A 19,303-nucleotide genomic window follows, 5' to 3' on the forward strand; every position below is an offset into this window, starting at 1 on the left:
CATTTTTGTGGCCCTCCTCTGGACCTGCTCCAACAGGTCCATGTCTTTCCTGTGCTGAGGACTCCAGAGCTGGATGCAGTACTCCAGGTGGGGTCTCACCAGAGCAGAGTACAGGGGCAGAATCACCTCCCTCGACCTGCTGGCCATGCTTCTTTTGATGCAGCCCAGGATACGGTTGGCTTTCTGGGCTGTGAGAGCACATTGCCGGCTCACGTCCAGCTTTTCATCCACCAGTACCCCCAAGTCCTTCTCCGCAGGGCTGCTCTCAATGTTTCACTTTACTCTCATTGTAATTGTGGATATAAGATATCCTTAGAAAAGATGGCAGGGGGCAAAGAGGTATTGTTTGTCACTTATGGAAAGAATGGAGGAGGATGGCCTCCTTGAAAAGAATTAATTGTTCACACCAGGGTTATTTGTTTGTTGTTTTTTTTAGGCAAAAATATATGTTCTGTTTAGTTGAAACTAGAATAGCAAATATTGTTCTGTAGAAAGTACAAGTGGCTAGGATTGCATGGAGTCATTGCAGTACAAAGTGTTGTTTGGATATGCTAAATGATCATTTCCATGAATCAGAATTTCTTGGTTTTCTTTTCTAATAAATTGTGTGATCCCTGTCTGTAATTTTTAGCTCAATTTAGTCACAAGTTTTGTGCCAAATTAAAATGCTTTTTAGCCCAGAACTGTTCCATTATATTAACCTTCTCAGTTACCATATTTACTTTACATACTACAGTCTTAAAAATATCATAAAGTATCACTAGTATTTCAAAACAAATTATACAAGTTGATTCGCACTAGCATTTACTTCTCTTCTGTATAAGAAGTTTAGATATCATCTCCATTCCAAAACCAAATTCTTTTTAAGATATGGGAGTTTTGAGAGTTTGATTACCTAAAGAGAAATAAAATAAGAATTTTCCTGTGTCCAGTATAAATGTTTCTGGCCACATCATGGCTCAGCAATTTCTTAGCTGTAAACAGCAAATGCTTTCATACAGAAAATAGATTGTATTTTCACGTTTAAGAAATTGTATTGGTGAAGTAATGATGCTTCTGTGATATCTCATGATAACTGATCATCTGTTTGTAACAAGTCTGCTATGTCTGAAAAAAAAAGTCATTCTCATCTCCCTGGAAAATCTCATTTTCTGAAAAATGTCAGTTTAGAGAAGTATTAAATACCTGTTCTCATTGAAAATAAGGTTAAATACACATGCCTTCGGCTAATCTACTGGCTGTCTTTGTGGTAGCGGTGGTAACAGTAATTTTATTAAAGGTATTAAAGCCTCTGAAATGGCTAAGTTATGTACTGTGCTTTTGCTATATGGGCATTTCCAATGTCCATGGCAGCCAATTTAGATTTTGTCCTCAAAATACACAATAGTATCTGGAGGATGATGGTGCTAAAGAGTCTGAGCACCGTGAGTGGACTAATCTCTTGCTTCTCTAAGGAATTTGGTTTGAATCTGTTTAGCCTATTGTTAGTTTTAATTTATGAATTTTATGCTGTTATCTTGAAAGGTATTTTGAGCATGCATGGATTCCTGAATGTATGTCCCTTTATATAGGAAGCAGTCTGCAGAACATACTAATCAAAGATATAGACTAAACCCAGCAGATTTCAAATAACACAGGCAAATAAAAGGACATAATAAGTAGTAAGACATCAACCTTAAACAAAGAGAATGCATGTATATTGTCAGTTGTGACTAGTACTCAGCTTTTAAAATCTGTAAACCCAATAACCTCAATGTAAGTTTTTCTGTTTCTTGCGTTAAAGTGCCCGAGAACATCAAAAGGAAATGTTGCTGTCATTTAATACGTTTGGCCGTACCTGTGTTATAGTCTGGAGCCAGAGAGTGTACAGTTGCTGGCAGTGGGAAAAATAGAGGTTTCTAAACTGTTTGGACTGTTCTTTTGAATTTCAGTGACTTTTTTGGTGACTAAATAAGAGAAAAATTAGGTATATAAGAGAAAATCCAGGTATATATCCTGCTAATCACAGTACTGTTGTCCTGACCAATACAGAAATACTGCACTTGATCTAAAATTGTTTCCCATAAGGTCATGCAATGAAGAAGAGCTGACGCATATCTTTTCTTTGTAAGGAGTGGGCCATGTTCATGCTCCCAGCATCACAGAAGTAGGAGATCTGTTATTACTGTGTGTGTTTTTAATGAAGGAAGGGACTGTCCATTTACTGTTCTCCCGTACTGTTGCCACCAGCTATTACCACGCAGTCCCACTCCAGAGGTTTATTTTGTGCAAGCCTATAGCATAAGCAATAATTTCTTAATAATTTTCCCAGAGACTGAGTGGTTTAAATACTGTTAAGAGTACTACTTTTTTCTAAACCTGTCTTCCAAATTTGTAGATACCTAACCTTGTGTAGGTACTTTGTACAACTGTGAAGAAAAAAAGGATATTGCATTTCCTTTATTTCTTGATTGGTTCAAACCTTCCCAGGACTCCTTTTCTTCTCTTTGCTACCACCCCAAATTTACATAGTTGTGCACAGGAAGAAGATAGGACCCCGTAATAAAAGTTAGCACTGTTGGGCCTGCCTGTAACTTATTAGTTATTAACTAGCTCCACAGGAGGCTGTCCTAGCTTTTCTAATTCTGAGAGCTGCAGCTATCTCTGGACAGAGGAGGCATTAAACCAGAGGCAAAGCATATTAGGACATCGTCTTAAAGTAGCTCTGCTTCTTCTATTGAAGGAGAAGGGAAAATTGTAATGTCCAAAATCTAAACTCTGTCACTTGTGAGGATTTTGAAGTCTTTTGGTCTAAGTGTATGGAAATATAGTGTATGAACAAGTTTGATCTATGTCTCAAGAACAACTGTATTGCTCTCTTGGTTTTTTTTAGTTCATGATGTTTGAGGTTTAAAAAAACATAGAATTTTATTTTCACCAGATCCAGGATGCTTTTAAGCTAATGTTTATTGCTTTGGAGGAGGGAGCGATGAGATCCTTAAGACACAGTGTTCTTTTACGTGCAAGAATATAGAGGGTGGTATAGTCCTCTGAGTGTGTATTAAATACCTGATGTAGTTTTCTTGGAAAACAAGGCCAAACGCTGTCACAGAGCACATTAAAACCCAGATTGTTCAGACTTTGGGAAATGTTTAAATTCATTTGCACCTGTGGGTGAAGCTAAACAAGGCAGGGTAACTTGACTTGGCAGTGTTACAAATGTTCACCCCCCCTCAGGTCTCACCACCCAAAACTGTAAAACTCTTGGGTGCTGAGGTATCCCAAACCAGAGATACTGTAAGTTTGAGCAGTGAAAGTTAAGGATTCCACTGGGTCCATTGTGCAACTGGCCTGCAGAAGAAATTGTTTGCATGCAGGGGATTCGGTGCCTATAATAATATAATGAAATCAAACTGCCATTATAAAATGTTTTGAACTAACTTGATCAGGAAATTTCAGTGAAAAAGTATTTCACAGAAGTTCTGACTTAGAAGCTTTATAGCAATTGCAGAATAATCACTCTTTGAATGACAACTTGGTCATGCTCTTTACACTAATTTATCATTGTAACAGCTTTTGAAACACCTTTAAAAATTTGATTTGAAAGTAATGTTTATTTTATTAATAAATTGCATAATGCTTATGTAGGAACTCCGTTAATTGTAATTTTTATGTCTATTAAAATGTATGCTATTGCCTGAAATGTTAGTATGCTAGTATGGTCAATATAGATGTAGTCTGTAATTTGTTCTTGAAAGTGAAATGAAATTTATTTTTAAAAAAATTCTGAGATTTGAAGTCATTGAAAGAATATAATGCCAGGATCTCAAAGGACAAACAAGCACTCTTTCATCAACATTTAAACTATACTTGCTTTTACTTACCTGCCAATAGCTGTGGTCCACTCCCATGGGTTCTGTGCTATGTCTCTCAGAGGCATAATATCATTCACACTTTAAGTACTAGAAGTAATACAATTGCTGTCTGTGTTTTGGTGTTTGCAATGCCAAAGCTTTCAGCAGAAATATAGAAAATTCAGGGCATGAATGAAGGTCTTGATTGGTAAATGTTTTTCTTTGCATCTCCTATGTTTTTTTTTTTTTTTCATTTCTTAATTCTACAGATGAATTGGGTTAATAATTTGGGATCTCAGTTTATTAGATATATTTTGCTAAGGCAGCATTTTAGTTCATCTTTAAATTGCATAAACCCTTATATCTGTACATATATAAAAAGCAAATTACATCTCCTTCATATTCCCCTGAAATTTTAATAGCACTAAAATCCTTCAAGGATTGTCCTAAAACTACATAGTGTTATTTAGTGCCAGTGAGTGCTTTTAGTTCTGTAAGTTAGTAAAATTATATTTAAATAATATATATGTATATGTTTTTTCTCCGTTAGTAACTCCGTATTTGCCCCATGAATTTATCTTTGGGTTGGAAAGCTCTTTTCTCTTGGTTGGCTTTTTTCTGCCACGACAATGTGGTAGGACAATACAGCTTAGGCATATTTTGATGAAACAGCTTTCAGGCCTGGTACGTCTCCAGGTGGAAGAAGTGTACCTAGAAATGTGTAAGATCAGCCAGACAAATGTCATCTTGATAGAAAAAGGAGTCAGAAAACTCCTGTGACTTCTGCAGATTATTTCCTGAGTATGTCAAGAAGACAAGAAATGATCAAGGACAGTTATATATGGTGGACTGGATGTGCAGTTCACCATGCTTATGGCAACTTAGCAATTGTTTCATTGTATAGCCATTTTGCCTGTGTGCTTTCCTGCCTGTGTTCTTCCATCCCTCGTTGTCTCTTGATAATAAACAAACTGAAATTCAGTTTAGGAAGCCTCATGTTAACTTTTTTTTAACAATGTAAAATGTTTAGATAGACAAAAGCAAAGAGAAGTTCATGTAGTGAAACACAAAAAAGAAATTACAGTTGGGAGCAGAAGAATTTACGTGAATTTGAAATACGAAATATCTGCAAAAATAGCCTCTATGCCTTCTAAACTAAATTTGCAAAATAGGCTTCCTGGAGAGTTGGGCTAACTCTCCTTTTTCTCCACAGCAAATTATGTATTCAAAACTTGGCTAAATTGCCTAAGAGATGACACACACAACAAGGAATGAGAAACAGAAATTGGGGGACCTAAAGTATTTAATGTGAGGAAGATTGCACTATTCATGTTTAAGAGGTAACAAAGGGAAAAAACACTGCCTAATACCGGAATGGCAGAAGCTGTGACAGAGAAGAAAGGGGTGAGGTGGTTTTACAAAAGTATGAATTACTGTAGGACTACTCGGGTAGAGCCTGCCCCTTTGTAGTTAGTTTTGCTGGCCTGTCACAAGTTCTGTAGCATGTGAAAGACTTACGCTACTGCTCTGTCAGCCCATTACATTGCAATCCTTACTCCTACATTTTTATCCAGTCTAGATTTAAAGGTCTCAAGGGATCAGGGCTTTCACTGTTTCCCTTAGGAGATTATTACACAATCTAATAGATCTGACTTTGGGGGGAAATTTCACTGGTATTTATCTTGAATTTTCTTTCTTAATTTAGTTCCATTAGTCCCATCTACTATACTCTGATACTGTACTATGCTAATAAGTCTTCTTTCTGCTTGGTGTTCAGATTCATGGAATATAAGTAGATAATAATGGCCCTTTCTCTTAATGATAATTTAGTCAGTCTTGTTTTTTTCATACAATCTTCTACCATTTCCACCTTTAAATATATTTTGTTTGCTCTTCACTAAACTCCCACCAGTTTGTCTCTTCATAAATGTGCTTGGTCCTCCCAGGCAAAAAGTACTTTCAGATCAAGTGAAAGGTGGAGAATGCGTATCAGTGATCAGAAGGTAAAATCTTTCCCAGGGTTGCTATAATTATCTCATTACTAAACATTTTGAACTCAGAATGTTCAGTTAATATTCTGTTTAAATGAATGATAAACTTACACAAAGAAATTGTCTGAGCAGTCAAACCATCTTATGTCTGATCTACATCTACAGTGGCACAATGCCAGCATGAGATGATGATTATGGGATTTCAGTAGTGAGGTTCCCAGATCAGTTTTATGTCAATTTTAAAGGCATTTTAGGCATAATCTGATATTGTGAATCAACACAGACAGTGATATTGTTATTTTGCACATTTTTATCTGCCTACAGATGCCAGTGGAAGGAATTACCCCTAGAGAAATCCAAGAAATTATTGTCCTGTAAAGTGTTCTCATTGTTGCAGGGCGTAGAAGACCACATCTTCTTTCCACTAGCTATTCAATTTTAAAAAATATCTATCAGCTCCCATTGATTACAGAAGGAAATAATATGTGGTTCATCTAAGGAAAATGATGGTCATATTGTATTAGACACTAGAGGTTTTCTTAGCAGTTGGTGATAATTGGCCTGTTGGCCATCATTGCTATAAGGAGGGTATGTTCTCAGTCTCGGGGAGAGAAGAAAAAGACCTTTGGTGGGTGCTGCAGCTTCAGAGGAAGATTCACCATGTTCTCCTTAAAAAGCAAAGGTAGAATCCCTGCTGTTGTGGTAAAAATCAACCTTGACTACGGAGCTGCATAAAGCATTTCCATAGTGCTTGTGTTCTGTTTAACAGGTGGACTGTCACTCAGACAGAAATACAGCTTAAAAGAAAAGAAGAAAATAAAAAATTCTTTATAGTCACCTCGGTTTTGTGGGAGTTTGGTTAACCTTCCAGGATTGTCTCAGTCAAAGAATCCCACTTCTTTTCCACCAGAAACTGTTCCCATCACTCTAAATTTCACAAATGAATTATATCTGTCACAGTGATAATTAAAAATGCTACATTCTTAGCCAAAATATACATTCAACTGTACCTAAATATAGAAGTCCATATTTTAGTAATATTTTGGTTTTCTCCAAAAATGCAAATGACTATTAGGAAATTTTAAATTAAGCTTCCTATTTCAAATTCTAAAATCATAGGTCACTTTTAGATAATTTTAATTGTCTGTACCATTGCTCTAAAAATAAATGCCCTAGAAGCAGTGATATTTTTCTCAAGGGTATTTAAACACATCAAAAATGAACCTCAAGAAAATTAGGTCTCAGGGGTACCCCAGTACACCACACATGCTAATCGTATGATTGACTCAGAAAATTAAAATATTTCTTTTAATACAGTATCTTAATCTGGCAATAGGTGTAAACTGCTGTGTCATTTAAACTAATCTATATTTATGTGTACATTGTAGGTTCACATGATACCTGGTTGCTTATTTGTGTTTCAGAGACACAAAGTACACTGGAAATAATTAGTTGGCCACATCATGACTTTAAAAAAATACATGCTTATACAAAGTCTGTGTGCCTCTGGAAGCAAAAATATTTAATAGTTGACTGTCCTTACTGCAGATATGAATAGGTCAAGACCCCGGCTGTGTTTTAGCAAATTACAAAGATTTGCTAAGAACAGAGGGTTGCAAAACAGTGAAAGATTGCATATCAGAGCTCAATATGTACATCCTGTATGATACCTACTCAATAGGAGTTTCCTAAATTTAAGTATCTGCAGCCATAAAATAAATCCTTAGGGAAACTTCAAACAAATATTTTTTCAAATAATTTTTCTCATCCCCAGTTGTACAGACAAATAAGCTGAGAGGGAGAGATTATTACATGCTGGAAAAGCGCTCTCTTATTTTTAGTGTGCTCAGAGCCCACTATAGATCAGGAGGTGCTGCTTTTTTCGCCATGGAGGTTCTGCAGTATTGTTGTCCAATAGATCAATCAGTTTCCTAAAAGTCAGGGGACAGCTTCATTTCGTGAAGGCTGGGCTCCTTTGCCCCATGCAGTCAACAGAAGGTAGCACTCCTGGGGCTTTGTACTTACACTTTTGGAGTCTTTATTCCTGTTTATTTACAGTTCTGTAGCTTTAATAAAACTGCATGATTCCTGCCTCACTTTTCCTTTCTTGCTGAATAAGAACAGTTGATATTTATATATAGGTGAATGGCGACTGGGAAAAGTGCAGAGAACTTCATAAGGAAATTTTGCTTGTTGCAGCTTGTAAGCTACATTATATACACTGTAGTGCTAGGGATGACATTAATGTGTTGTTTAAAAAGCTGCTGTCAGGCCAATGCACATGCATTTTCCATAATGTATATGTGCTCATGTGTGATATTTAGACTGCTCCATAGCTGCAAATGTGTCTGGAAAAATGGCTTTGATTAATTGACTTCCCTCCTCTTCTCCTTTCCCCTCTTCAGATGCAAAGGCTCCATTCATTATCAGGGAAGATCAGAGGAGGAGGGGAGCAGAGTACCTGGGTCACACGCTGTTAGAGTTACAATTTTCCAAATGCCATAAGTAAACAGTAGGGAACGGGAAATATCCAGGATAGGAGAGGACCTCTGTGTTTGAAAGTCCTCCTCCATTCCAAATATTTGGTCTGATTTTATCTTTAGCTGTGCAAATTTGCATCTCTTCATTGAATATACATGTAATACTTGTTACATCTTCAACTCTATCTGCCTTTTTCATGTGTCACATTTTCAGCCCTGCAGGTATGAGGAACCATCAGCACTGATGCACTGATTGAGGGCTATTCTTTCCAGTGTTCCTTGTCCATTTGTTCCTTTTTCTTAGGAACTTACCACCCGTAAGAAATGATATATATGTATATAATTCTAAAGCCACAACTCATACTTCATTACATCAACTGACAATTTCCTTCGCTTCTGTTTGTATTTATACTTATATGAATAGTTCCCTCCTTTTGACGCCTCTGTGCTGATAAGAGTTTATTTCTGCTAAATTTCATGTATGTTCACAGTAGTTGTGCCACGCATAATTTATCCATAAAATCAGAATTTTGCACAAGGAGAATATTGCTAGTCAAAACCCAAAAGTTTGGCCCCATCTTTATTCATCATATTTTGCTTCAGTTTAACGTTATTACTGGTTAATAGGTGCACCTGAAAATCAAGCTGTATTGTAGTATCTGGTGCGTTACGTTAAATGAATCTTTTCTAGGACAGCAAGTCTCTTTTTTTTTCCTAATGAAAAAGAATACCTCATCTTTTCCAATTTTCCTATCAAACACATCCACATCATCTCGAGACGCTGCCACATCCAGCTGCATCTATACTCAACTTCAATTATATGAAATTACACAACCTACTCTCAGGTCCTTTAGGTTCTCTTTTGCTGTGTGAGGCACACGCATAGAGCATTTCCTGTGAAGTGCATGATTACAAACTATTCAGTACAAGCCTGTTTTAAGTAAACAGTAAATTAAATATTGTCAGTGCTTGTTCAGACATGCTCTTACGAAGGAAAAAGAACTTCTAGGTTTGGGTTCATAAAACTCTAGATTTAAGAAAGGGCCAGACATAAACTAGGCATCTTTTTTCCTTTTTAACTTCTCTTGGCTGACCCAGTTGTTCAACAGCTGGTACAAAACAATAGATTCAGATGCCCATACAAGGAAAATTGGGCTAGACAAAATGCTGAAGGTAGCAAAATTCCTGTTTATTGCTCTTTATTTGAATGGAGAATTCTCAAAAACATTCTGTCACTAACTGTCAGGTACACTGCTGCCTGAAAGACTGTTAAGAGTCTGTCTGAGCAACATGCCTCTTTCAACCATGACAAATACAGTAAAAGAACATCATTTTATTACAGTTCTGGCAATATTATTTTCTGCTACGCCAATCAGCCTGACTACAGGAGTTAGGAAAGAAAGGAAATGGTCACTTCCCTAAGAAATGAGGGCTTTTGAGTATTTTGTGGTGTCTGCTACTTCGGTCCTAGCATGGTCACTAGTATTTGGAGAAGTATAAATAAGTTTTATAAAAACCAGAAGCTGCAAATGTGCACTTGCAAAGTCTCCTTTCATCTCTGCCAGTTAACTCATTCCCAAGAGAAGGCAAAACTCTTTTCTTCCAAGGGGTCAAATATTGTTTTCATTCATTCTGTAGACATTTCAAAGAGAACAAGAGTTGCATGTGCGTGTTCAGGGCTGCACAAGATTTATGATTAAATACAGCGAGTACCCCTTTCTTTATTGTATTTTGTTTCTCTTTCTTACATGCAAGTATGAGTGAGAAGCTCTGGTAAATAAGTCACAAATATATCCAAGTTATCAGTGGTGTATGAAATGGCATACCATTAGTAGATCACATTTCCAGTCTCTCTCTCTATTACTAGATTTTAACGCAATTTGTAAAAATAAAAAATACATTACAAAAAGAAACAAAATATTTTAATCACTGTTAAAGCAGAGATCCTTTGTAAACTAGTAAAAATATTAGTGAAAAAAAGGATGAAAAATACTTGCTTTGCAAATTAAGAATGCAGAGATCTAAAGCAGTCTGATTTGTTCTTTGAAAACAGATATGAGAGTTAACTCAGAAACACAATATTAATAGATTTGTATGAGTGCACATAAGGCCAATATATTCAATGCTGTAATTTTTTTATGGTTTCATAAATAGTGCTATCACCAACATTTCAAAGAAATCTGAAAAAAACAGAGCTCATATGTGGTGGCATAAATTTAGTGTATTTTATAGAACACTGTTACTCCAGATATAGCCTACGGGTTGTGACTTTTCATAAAACCTAATGAATTTCTAGATCTGTCAGCTGTTTCAACACAGATGCACTTTGCTGATCTAATGGAAACATTTTGAGCCCAGATCCAAAATATCAATAGCTTTTAGTATCGCAAATTAGTTTGGCTATTGGGTAAATGGGGATGTGGTTCTTGATAAAAAGCAGCAAGTAATTTTGTACGTGTGTTTTATGATAACTGCCTCTCCGATGTCTGATACTGAGGTTTTTTCTCTCTCTTTTTTTTCCTTTTATTTTTTTGCAGAGTTTTAAGTTGAATGTAGATAGCCACTGTGCTTTAAAAGAAGCAGTGGTAGAAGAAGGACGTCAACTTCTTGAGCTTATTGTATCTCACAAATCAGGTAAATCCTTCTGAAATATTGCAAGTCTTTATGTCTCCAGACTATTAAAGAATGAAGAAGCATTGCTGTAAATTACTGCATATATTCACTTCCTTATGTATTATTAATATTTACATTATCAGATTGACCTTCAAGATTTATAAATGTTTCATATACTGCATACAATGCAGTGATACTTATAAAATGAAATACTGCCTGCAAATAGTCTGTTCATTTTATTTTGGTCTTGCTGCTCAGCTGAGTTTCAATTGAAATCACATCACTGAAAACTTCACACTGACACATTCTTTGATGTAGGTGCTATGGAAAGAACATTAAGATAATGAATTAGGATTTTAAATATATATATATTTACATACTTTGCATCGGTAATTGCATTGGTAAAGCTTTATTTTGCCACTTAAACTAATTCTTACATCGATTTTAATATATTTATGAGGAATAGATTAAAATTAAAAATACCTTTTTCCTTTGGTTAGGCTTGTCTTTTTCTGCAGAGGCCTTAAATCGAGAGGAGGGGGAGAGATATACTGATTTCCCTTTCTCTGTCCCCACCACCCCCTATATTTTTAGATGTTTGCGTGACTTGTATGATAATAAGGTTTTAATCAGCATATACTGCTACGGAATGCCATCTTAATTTTGGCCTACTTAGCATGCTTTTCATCCAGGCTGAAGTTATCCTTTGGTCTACTGTTTTCTGATCATGTTATACATTGTGCCTCTGTTGTTTCACAGCATCAGACAGATCTGTGTAATGTGAAAGCTGTAGGAAATTAGTGACTTCTATGTTTAGTTCCAAAATGGTATAGAAGCCATAGCAGAGAAGGGTAGTGCATGTCATCATATACTTAGAAAATGGTAATGTGTAAACTACAGAAAATATTTACAGGAGTTGGAGGTAAGAAAAATGTATTTGGAAGATTATGAAATGGTTTGAGATAAAGACTAGATATTAGAGGGCGAGATTACCATAGCGTTCCCTACTGCATAGAAATTACCATTTATGTGGGATTTTCCTCTTCTTGAAATTGTCAGCTGAAACATAATCAAAATTTAACATGACGGCTAAAAGAAATGTTTTGACCCTATAGCATTATTTTGCAGTATGAACAATAGTAATGCCTGGATTTATTGCTGAGAAAATACATTAAAAGTCTTGTTGCATTTATTCTTTTAAATAGCCTGCTAATTCTTTGAATAAGGAATAATATTTAAAGATGCAGTTGAGTTTACGCTTTTACTTTTTTCCCCTTCATTTTGGAGAAGGACTGAAGGACATGCTGCAGATGATTGCAAGTCAATGGAAGGAACTACAGAGGCAAATCAAACGGCAACACAGCTGGATTCTTAGGGCTCTGGATATCATCAAAGCAGAGATACTGGCTACTGATGTGTCTGCAGAGAATGAGGAAGGGACTGGGAGCCCTAAGGTAAGTGGCTTGAAGTTTGCCTTATTTCCTCTTATTTCCGTCTTCTTTTGAACTAGGCACCACTGAAGTTTTCTTTCCACCCTAAGGCTTTTCATTTCTACTGGGTAAACTTTTTTTTTTTTATAAACAAAATGAAATGCCTTACTCTGAAACAATAAAAAATCTTAGAACTTTCAAGTTTTCCAGGAAGACCTGTCTCATTGTGTGTAGAGGGGCATGAGGGGGAACATAAAACATTTAGTAAACAAAACATAAAGCATCTTTAACATGAATAATCAGAATGGTTTTAAATTGTTTTGTTGCAACTATAAATCACTATAATCAGTGCAATCACTCAGCTCTGACATCCATTAGCCGCTTGGTTACAGCAAATTAACAAAGAAGAGAGAAAGTGATTCATTATCTCATTCCTGTTAATGACTATCAGATGCATTGCTTAATTAGGGGATGGCCATTGTAGTGGGAAGAAGGTCATATGCCTTTTCACAAATCTTTTTGCTCTGAGTTTAAGTCCTCCATAATAGTGCATGTATTGAATACAACAAGTACTTTAAGAATAAGGTATTGACACCTATCATCATTTTGTGGATATTAATTATTAAAGAGGGCTATAGTACTTACCAGTTGCCAAACTTAATGTTTGTAAGAGCATTTTAAATACAAAACATGCTTATTCAAATCGGTGCAAGCAGTGTAGGGACACTACACACAATAGAAACTTTTGGCATAAGGTCCATGACCTTTCATTACCATCAGTAGTAGGCAAAGGTGGTTGGGGGAGGGTGCATTGGAAAGTGTTGATTTTTCTAATGCATTCTAAGCAAAGAATATGCAGCAGAGCAATCCAATAACTCTTAACATCTTGGCATGCAGCAGGCTGAAATTTGTAGAAAATTTCAAGATTCTTGTTTCTAGAAATAACAGAGATGGTTGTGCTGAGTAGATTTTCAGATTCTGATGCCAGACAATTCTTTGCATTGATATTCAGTGCTTCCTAGAGAGTAGTTTGTAGAGTGACTCTTGGCTAGGATTACATGAAATGTTCTGGTGTTTTCTTACCGTAATTCTACATAGCAAGAATGATCTTAGAGATGGTGGAGGAAGAGCCAAGGATAACAATGAAGCAAAAATACAGGAAAAGACTTATATACAGGAGACACAATTTGAACGGATATCCCTCATCACTTGCATGGTGGAAAATGCTCCTGTGCCACATAGCTCTTCCTTTAGGAAGCAGGCAGTGGAGCAACACTTGGTTTCATAGTTAGGTCTGTTAAAGTAAACAGACTAGCTCAAAGTTAAGTTTCTACCCTGCCAATAATATGACCCTATATCTCTGAACAACTTAACTCATCCATGGCCAAAAGTCTAACTGCTTAATCAAAATTATCACATGAAAAGTGTTCTAAAATCCAGCTTGATTTTACTATGAAAATTATGGAATCCCTAGCTTGGAATAATTATATTCAAATATTTGCTTGAAAAGGGAGAAATGGAGGCATGGTTTATGTTGCAGTAAATTTTTCATATAGATAGGTGGTAGCTCCTTACCCTGTGCTTTTTACCATAGAGATAGGAACCTGAAGCAATGCTTTTTGCATGCCTACAATGAAATAAAAACACAAGTAGACAAAAAAATGACCAAATAAAAAGTATTTTCAGGTTATTTCATTCATTAAATCACATCCCTATATGATTCTTGTAAGTATGGGCAATAGTGCAGTCAAATACCATCTACTTTGTCATGCTGAAAGATTAACTAAAATTAAAATACAGTTGGTAATATAATTGTAGATTTCAGTTTGCACTTATTTCAGAAGCCAAAAGGAACCTGAGAAGTATAATAGGAAATCTAAAGATTATATCTAGAGGGTATTTTTCTTTTTGCTGTGTTTGAGAAACTACAGGAACAGTGTTGGTGTTAGAAATCTGTAAAGAAATAGGAAAAGGAGGAATTTCAAAGACCCTAGGAAACTTTTCCCTTAGGACTTTTTAAACATGTTTTCATAGCGCTGTGGCATCTTTTATGCAAGCAATGGAGAGTGGAAGGGAGAGAGGGACATTCTGCACTCTAGAAATACATTATCAACATTTGTATTCAAGAATTCAGATTTTGCTTATGAAATTTTTCATTTTATTGTATGTAAGTTTCATAGCGGTTTATAGTGATTGCTATAGAAGACTTAAGGGATTTTAAATATTTCTGATGCCTAAGGTCTTCTAATGTATTGCATTGTCTGTACAATCTTAGAAAAACAATGAGATGTCTTTTTTAAGTATTTACTAAAACTATTATTCTGTCATTTTTATAAATAAACAAATGATGACTGTATTCAGCTTAAATTGGAGGATATAAAGTTTTGCCTTCTTACCCCATTGAGAAGTACCTTTAAAGGTAAATCTCAGAATTGCCATGATACATTCCAACAAGTACTGATCTAACATTATGAGTAGTAAACAGGACATACAATACATCTGACTTTCTTTCAGAATCTTAACACATTTAGCTAACAGAAGGGGTTTTCTCCTGATGGAAATAGTAGGTAATATTCTAAAATATCTGGAAAATAGGACAAATGTTTGCATATATGTGTGTATCTCATGTTTTTTCACCTTCTGGAGATGTCTGAGACCACTTGTTTTGTAACTGATCTCTATAATTGGGCCACTTCTCCATCAGGAAAGGCCTACTGGAACAGTGTTGCTTTCAATAAACAGTGAAGAGTGGTATTGAAAAATAACATGATGTACTTTCTTATCTAGTGGCTGTGAGTATTACTGCCTGAATATTACCCTGATCTATTTAACTCATGGTTTGGTGAAAAAGTTCATTGCTTTCTGAAGAGCTTGTAAGTTAATCATGTAACTAATGTCCTTGAAAAGTATACAAATCTTAATAGCATTTGCCCATAGTAGACATTCTCCTTCATTGAAAATTGTATGGAATAGTATTCTTAGGGTCCGTTGTAAGTTTTACTCCCAGCATGCATTTGAACAATTAGTTCATAACTCTAATTTTTGGATCTGGATATTTTTGTTCTGCAAGTAAATGTTTGAATTAGGTTTTGGTTTTTTGTGTAACAGTTCAGAGCATAACATCAGAACCTAAATGCCGGTAGGTTAGAAGAATAATGGTGTACTCTAGAAATATGTATGTAGTCTGTACTTCTGGACGTATTCCTTTCCAGAATAATTGCTATATTACTGAAAAACATTTCTACTTTTCCATTCCAGCTTCAGAGAAATAAGCATGAAACTGATTAAGGCCTAATGCTTAGAAAGTTGAAATCTGACTTAGTTGTCTCAGGTAAAAAGCACTCTTGGGAAGATTGCCTTAACTCTATAATGGACTTGTCTGTCAGTGGGTCAATGATAGAAGCAGTAAGGATTTGAAGAATATTAGAAGAGGTAAAAATATGTTTAATAAAATAAACCTAAAATCACAGAAATAGTAGATGGCTCAAAATAAGAGAGTTTGAAGTGGTTAAACAAATCTTTGTATAAAGGGAAAAAGAAAGCCAGTGTAATTTCCTCTTGATATGTAATTAAGCATCCCACACTTCCAGGTTCATCTCCCACTCAGTTGCGCATAATTTTACAGTTTTTACAGCCATTCTAAACAAACAGTCAGTACACAGAAAAGTGATTTACATGAAAAAAATGAAAACTTGGTGAAGCTGTTTAATATCTACCACAGTTTGCGATGCTGGGAACGCTCCTTGACAGACAGTTTTATAGCGACACTGGTCTCAGACCTAGTGGGTGAACTAAACACTGCAGTCCAGAACAATTACATCCTGCTCAGTGTTTTAATATAAGGATGAATTTGTGAAATGGACAACAAGACAGAGCAAAGGTTAGAGAATGGTAACAGTCCTTTCTTTATTACTTCAGACTTGTAACTTGTCCTGGCCATCCAATCATGCTGCTATGACTACAACATTTAGATTTATACTTTGATACAAAAGGAACATACAAATTAAGTGTTTTGGCCTCTTAGTGATTAGTGCAAAGAAATACCATATATGTGAGTAGATATTATGCTTTTTCTCAGTGTCTTTTCTCAGCTCTAAATTTCTAATCTGCAGACATGAGTATGATGCATGTACTGTAATATTAAAGCCAACACACCGGTATTTTTTCTGATGTCTTCCATTATTTAAAACCAGGGAAAGTCTATTATTGGGACAGTCTTAAATATTGTCAACAGATAACAGAGAGCATGATTTCAGAATCTAGTGTTTTTACTTACATAACCACTTTGAAAACTGGGTTTCTAGTGTCCAATATATGCAACTGGAGTATTGCATATATTATTGTAGTGGTCAGTGCTTGAAGTTGTCAAATGGCACGTGTAACTGGCCTTCATTCTCTTCTCCTTGAGTTAGTTTCTTCTAGTGAAAGGGCAGGAATAGCATATGCTAGCGGCATCATTTTACTTGGTTTGCTGGAGTTTCTTAAGTCACAGGGGACTTAAAACTTCACACCTCAAACTGAATTTATTTATTTAAGTTACAGTCTCTCTTTCTCTGTCTTCCACATGCACAAACTCAGGGTCAGATGCATGCATTCAATCCGGTGTCTCACGTTCTTAATATTGTGGAATAAAATGTCAAGTAAATAGCCATCACTTCGTCAGTAACAATTTGAAAGATAATGAAATGGAAATCAGACTTCCATCTCTGACATTGTACAGACATATGGAAAGGGAATTTCATCTGGTGATACACATGCCATCCTGGTCTACAGTTATCTCATGGCTTAATCAAGTCTTTTCTTGGAAAAGAAATGTACAAGGAAAGTTGGTATTTGTGCTTTAGCAGAAGTAATTTTTTCCTCTAATGTGTCCATAATGAGCCACATTCCCATCTAGACACAAGAGAATTTTATGCTATGAATGCAACACCTTATAGATCAGACATTAAACTGAAGTTCCAACCACCTTTATCCAGGCTTACTTCCAGTATCAGTAATTACCATCTGCCACCTTAATTCTTTGCAGTTTCAGCTGAATGTATTAGTCTCTTCTGTTCAGAACAACTGGATAGTCTTGGACACAGTTACTACTTTCCAGTGGTGAATAAAATACCTTATAATACCTTACAAAGTATTTCTGTGCCGAAAAGTATTACAGCAAGTCTGTAGCTCACCATTCGCTACTTCAAAAGATGGTAATAGGAGAAGTGATTTCCTGTAATTAGAACAGAAGGTTCAGCTATGTTGCCATTGAGGCATAGTCTTAAATTGTTGAATATTTAAAATGCTGTCTGTACATAAATAGTATTATTGTGCCTAACAGCTGAACAGTTTAAAATCATTCATGTGACATTCAATTCTGAATCTTTTGGAACTTTTCAAGTCTAGACTAAAGATACTGTGATCTCACTCTTAAGTACAAACGATGCCGTTAATTCTGCCCTACTAGGAAAAAATGCATCTACAGTTATTATTTTGCTTGGCTTTAGGTATTTTAGTATGTGACATTACAGTATTCTTGATCTGTCAGCTTCTATGGTGGGGGTTTGAACCATGGATGAGTTGGTCAAATGGATAGAAAGGGTAGTGATATTTACAAAATCCTTCTGTAAATCAATAGACAAAATTTTGGTTTTCTGAGGAATAAGCCTGCCTTTTAGTGTTTTTACTGGAGCATATGAAACACAACTGAGTTCTTTTTATATTAGTTGTTATCCAAATATAGGATTGAAAACATCCGTTAAGAATTTCCAAGCTAATCAAAACAAGCTATGTTGATGTAACAATGAAAAGAACCTAAGAAAGAAGCCAGAAGAAGGAATATTTGTGTCTTTTAGTGCAGCGAGACACTTCAAGTTCCTCAGTATGCTAGTTTTTAATATGTTGCTTTATAAGTTATGTATTTTTAATCTTATAGACATCACCTAGAATGTGCACAGACCTAGCCGTCATTGTAACAAAAAGTATCTTCAGGAAGGATTTGAGAGGTGAAACCATAATTTTACACACCATTTTAGAGTGGATGAATAAAAGGAAACAGAAAGTTGTTTTAGAATAAGTGTAGTAGCAGAAGCTGGCATCAGTAAAAGGATAGCCTGAATATGGAAAATTGGATGGGACTGACTTATAGTAAGTCTTAATTGTAGAAACAAGAAATACAGATAAATGGAATCTACTGAAGGGTATCAACGATATGATCATGCCAATTGGGTAGAAAAGCTTTGTTGAAAGTACTGTACCAGACTCTGAGAATTAGTTACAAAATTTTACATGAGAATTTTAGTATAGATAGAGAGAAAACATAGAATTTTAGTACCTTTCTGGTACAGGGTTTTTTATTGACAAAACCTGTGCCTTGCCAAGAAAGTGCCTCTCTTTATCACACTTCGAAGCAAAATTTTCTTCAGATAAGCAGAAGCTTTCAAAAACCCATGCAAAGCCAAAGTAGCCATGTAATCTTCTATGTACAGAATGTTTCCTTTAAGTTTCTAAGTTAATGCGATCTTAAATTGATACATTGCATACAGAATAATATTCACAGAATACCTCCTCTTCATCATAAAACTGCTAAGATTCTTCTGTCTTGTATTTTGTATCTACCCTAGAGTAAAGGAATTATGTAGTTGAACAAGTTCTTGCTTAGTTAAAATGCTTTAATTGAGCAAGTAATTTTGGGGTGAAAGATTGGAAGTTTCCAAACTTGTAAAATTTGAATTTTAGGGTCATTAGACCAAGGCCTTTTTCACAAACACAGGCACAAGCAAACTGAACCTTAAAAGCTTCCTTTGGTCAGCTCTTTTACAAGGGCTTTCTCCCCACCACACCCTGAGAGAGGCAGGTGTCAGAATTATTGTTCCTTTTCTGGAGGAAGAATGTTACATTCTGGCTGGCTGTTTGTAAGGATTTACGCAGCAGAGATCTTCCAGGAAGCGCTGTAAATCAAATCATGTCCTTGG

General features: G+C 35.7%; 1 protein-coding gene across 2 annotated transcripts in view; it reads left to right on the forward strand.

The window, feature by feature from the left end:
- Positions 1-19,303, forward strand: part of AKAP6 (A-kinase anchoring protein 6) — a 235,736-nt gene that overhangs the window by 76,036 nt on the left and 140,397 nt on the right. The window contains exons 5-6 of one of the 2 annotated variants that reach the window (XM_050897696.1): positions 10,842-10,938; positions 12,205-12,371. In XM_050897696.1, the coding sequence (XP_050753653.1) occupies positions 10,842-10,938; positions 12,205-12,371 (264 nt within the window). The remainder of the gene's footprint in view (positions 1-10,841; positions 10,939-12,204; positions 12,372-19,303) is intronic. The other variant, XM_050897697.1, reaches the window with a different exon arrangement.

Source organism: Gymnogyps californianus, chromosome 5 (genome assembly GCF_018139145.2).
Source record: "Gymnogyps californianus isolate 813 chromosome 5, ASM1813914v2, whole genome shotgun sequence".
Taxonomy (NCBI): Eukaryota; Metazoa; Chordata; class Aves; order Accipitriformes; family Cathartidae; genus Gymnogyps; species Gymnogyps californianus.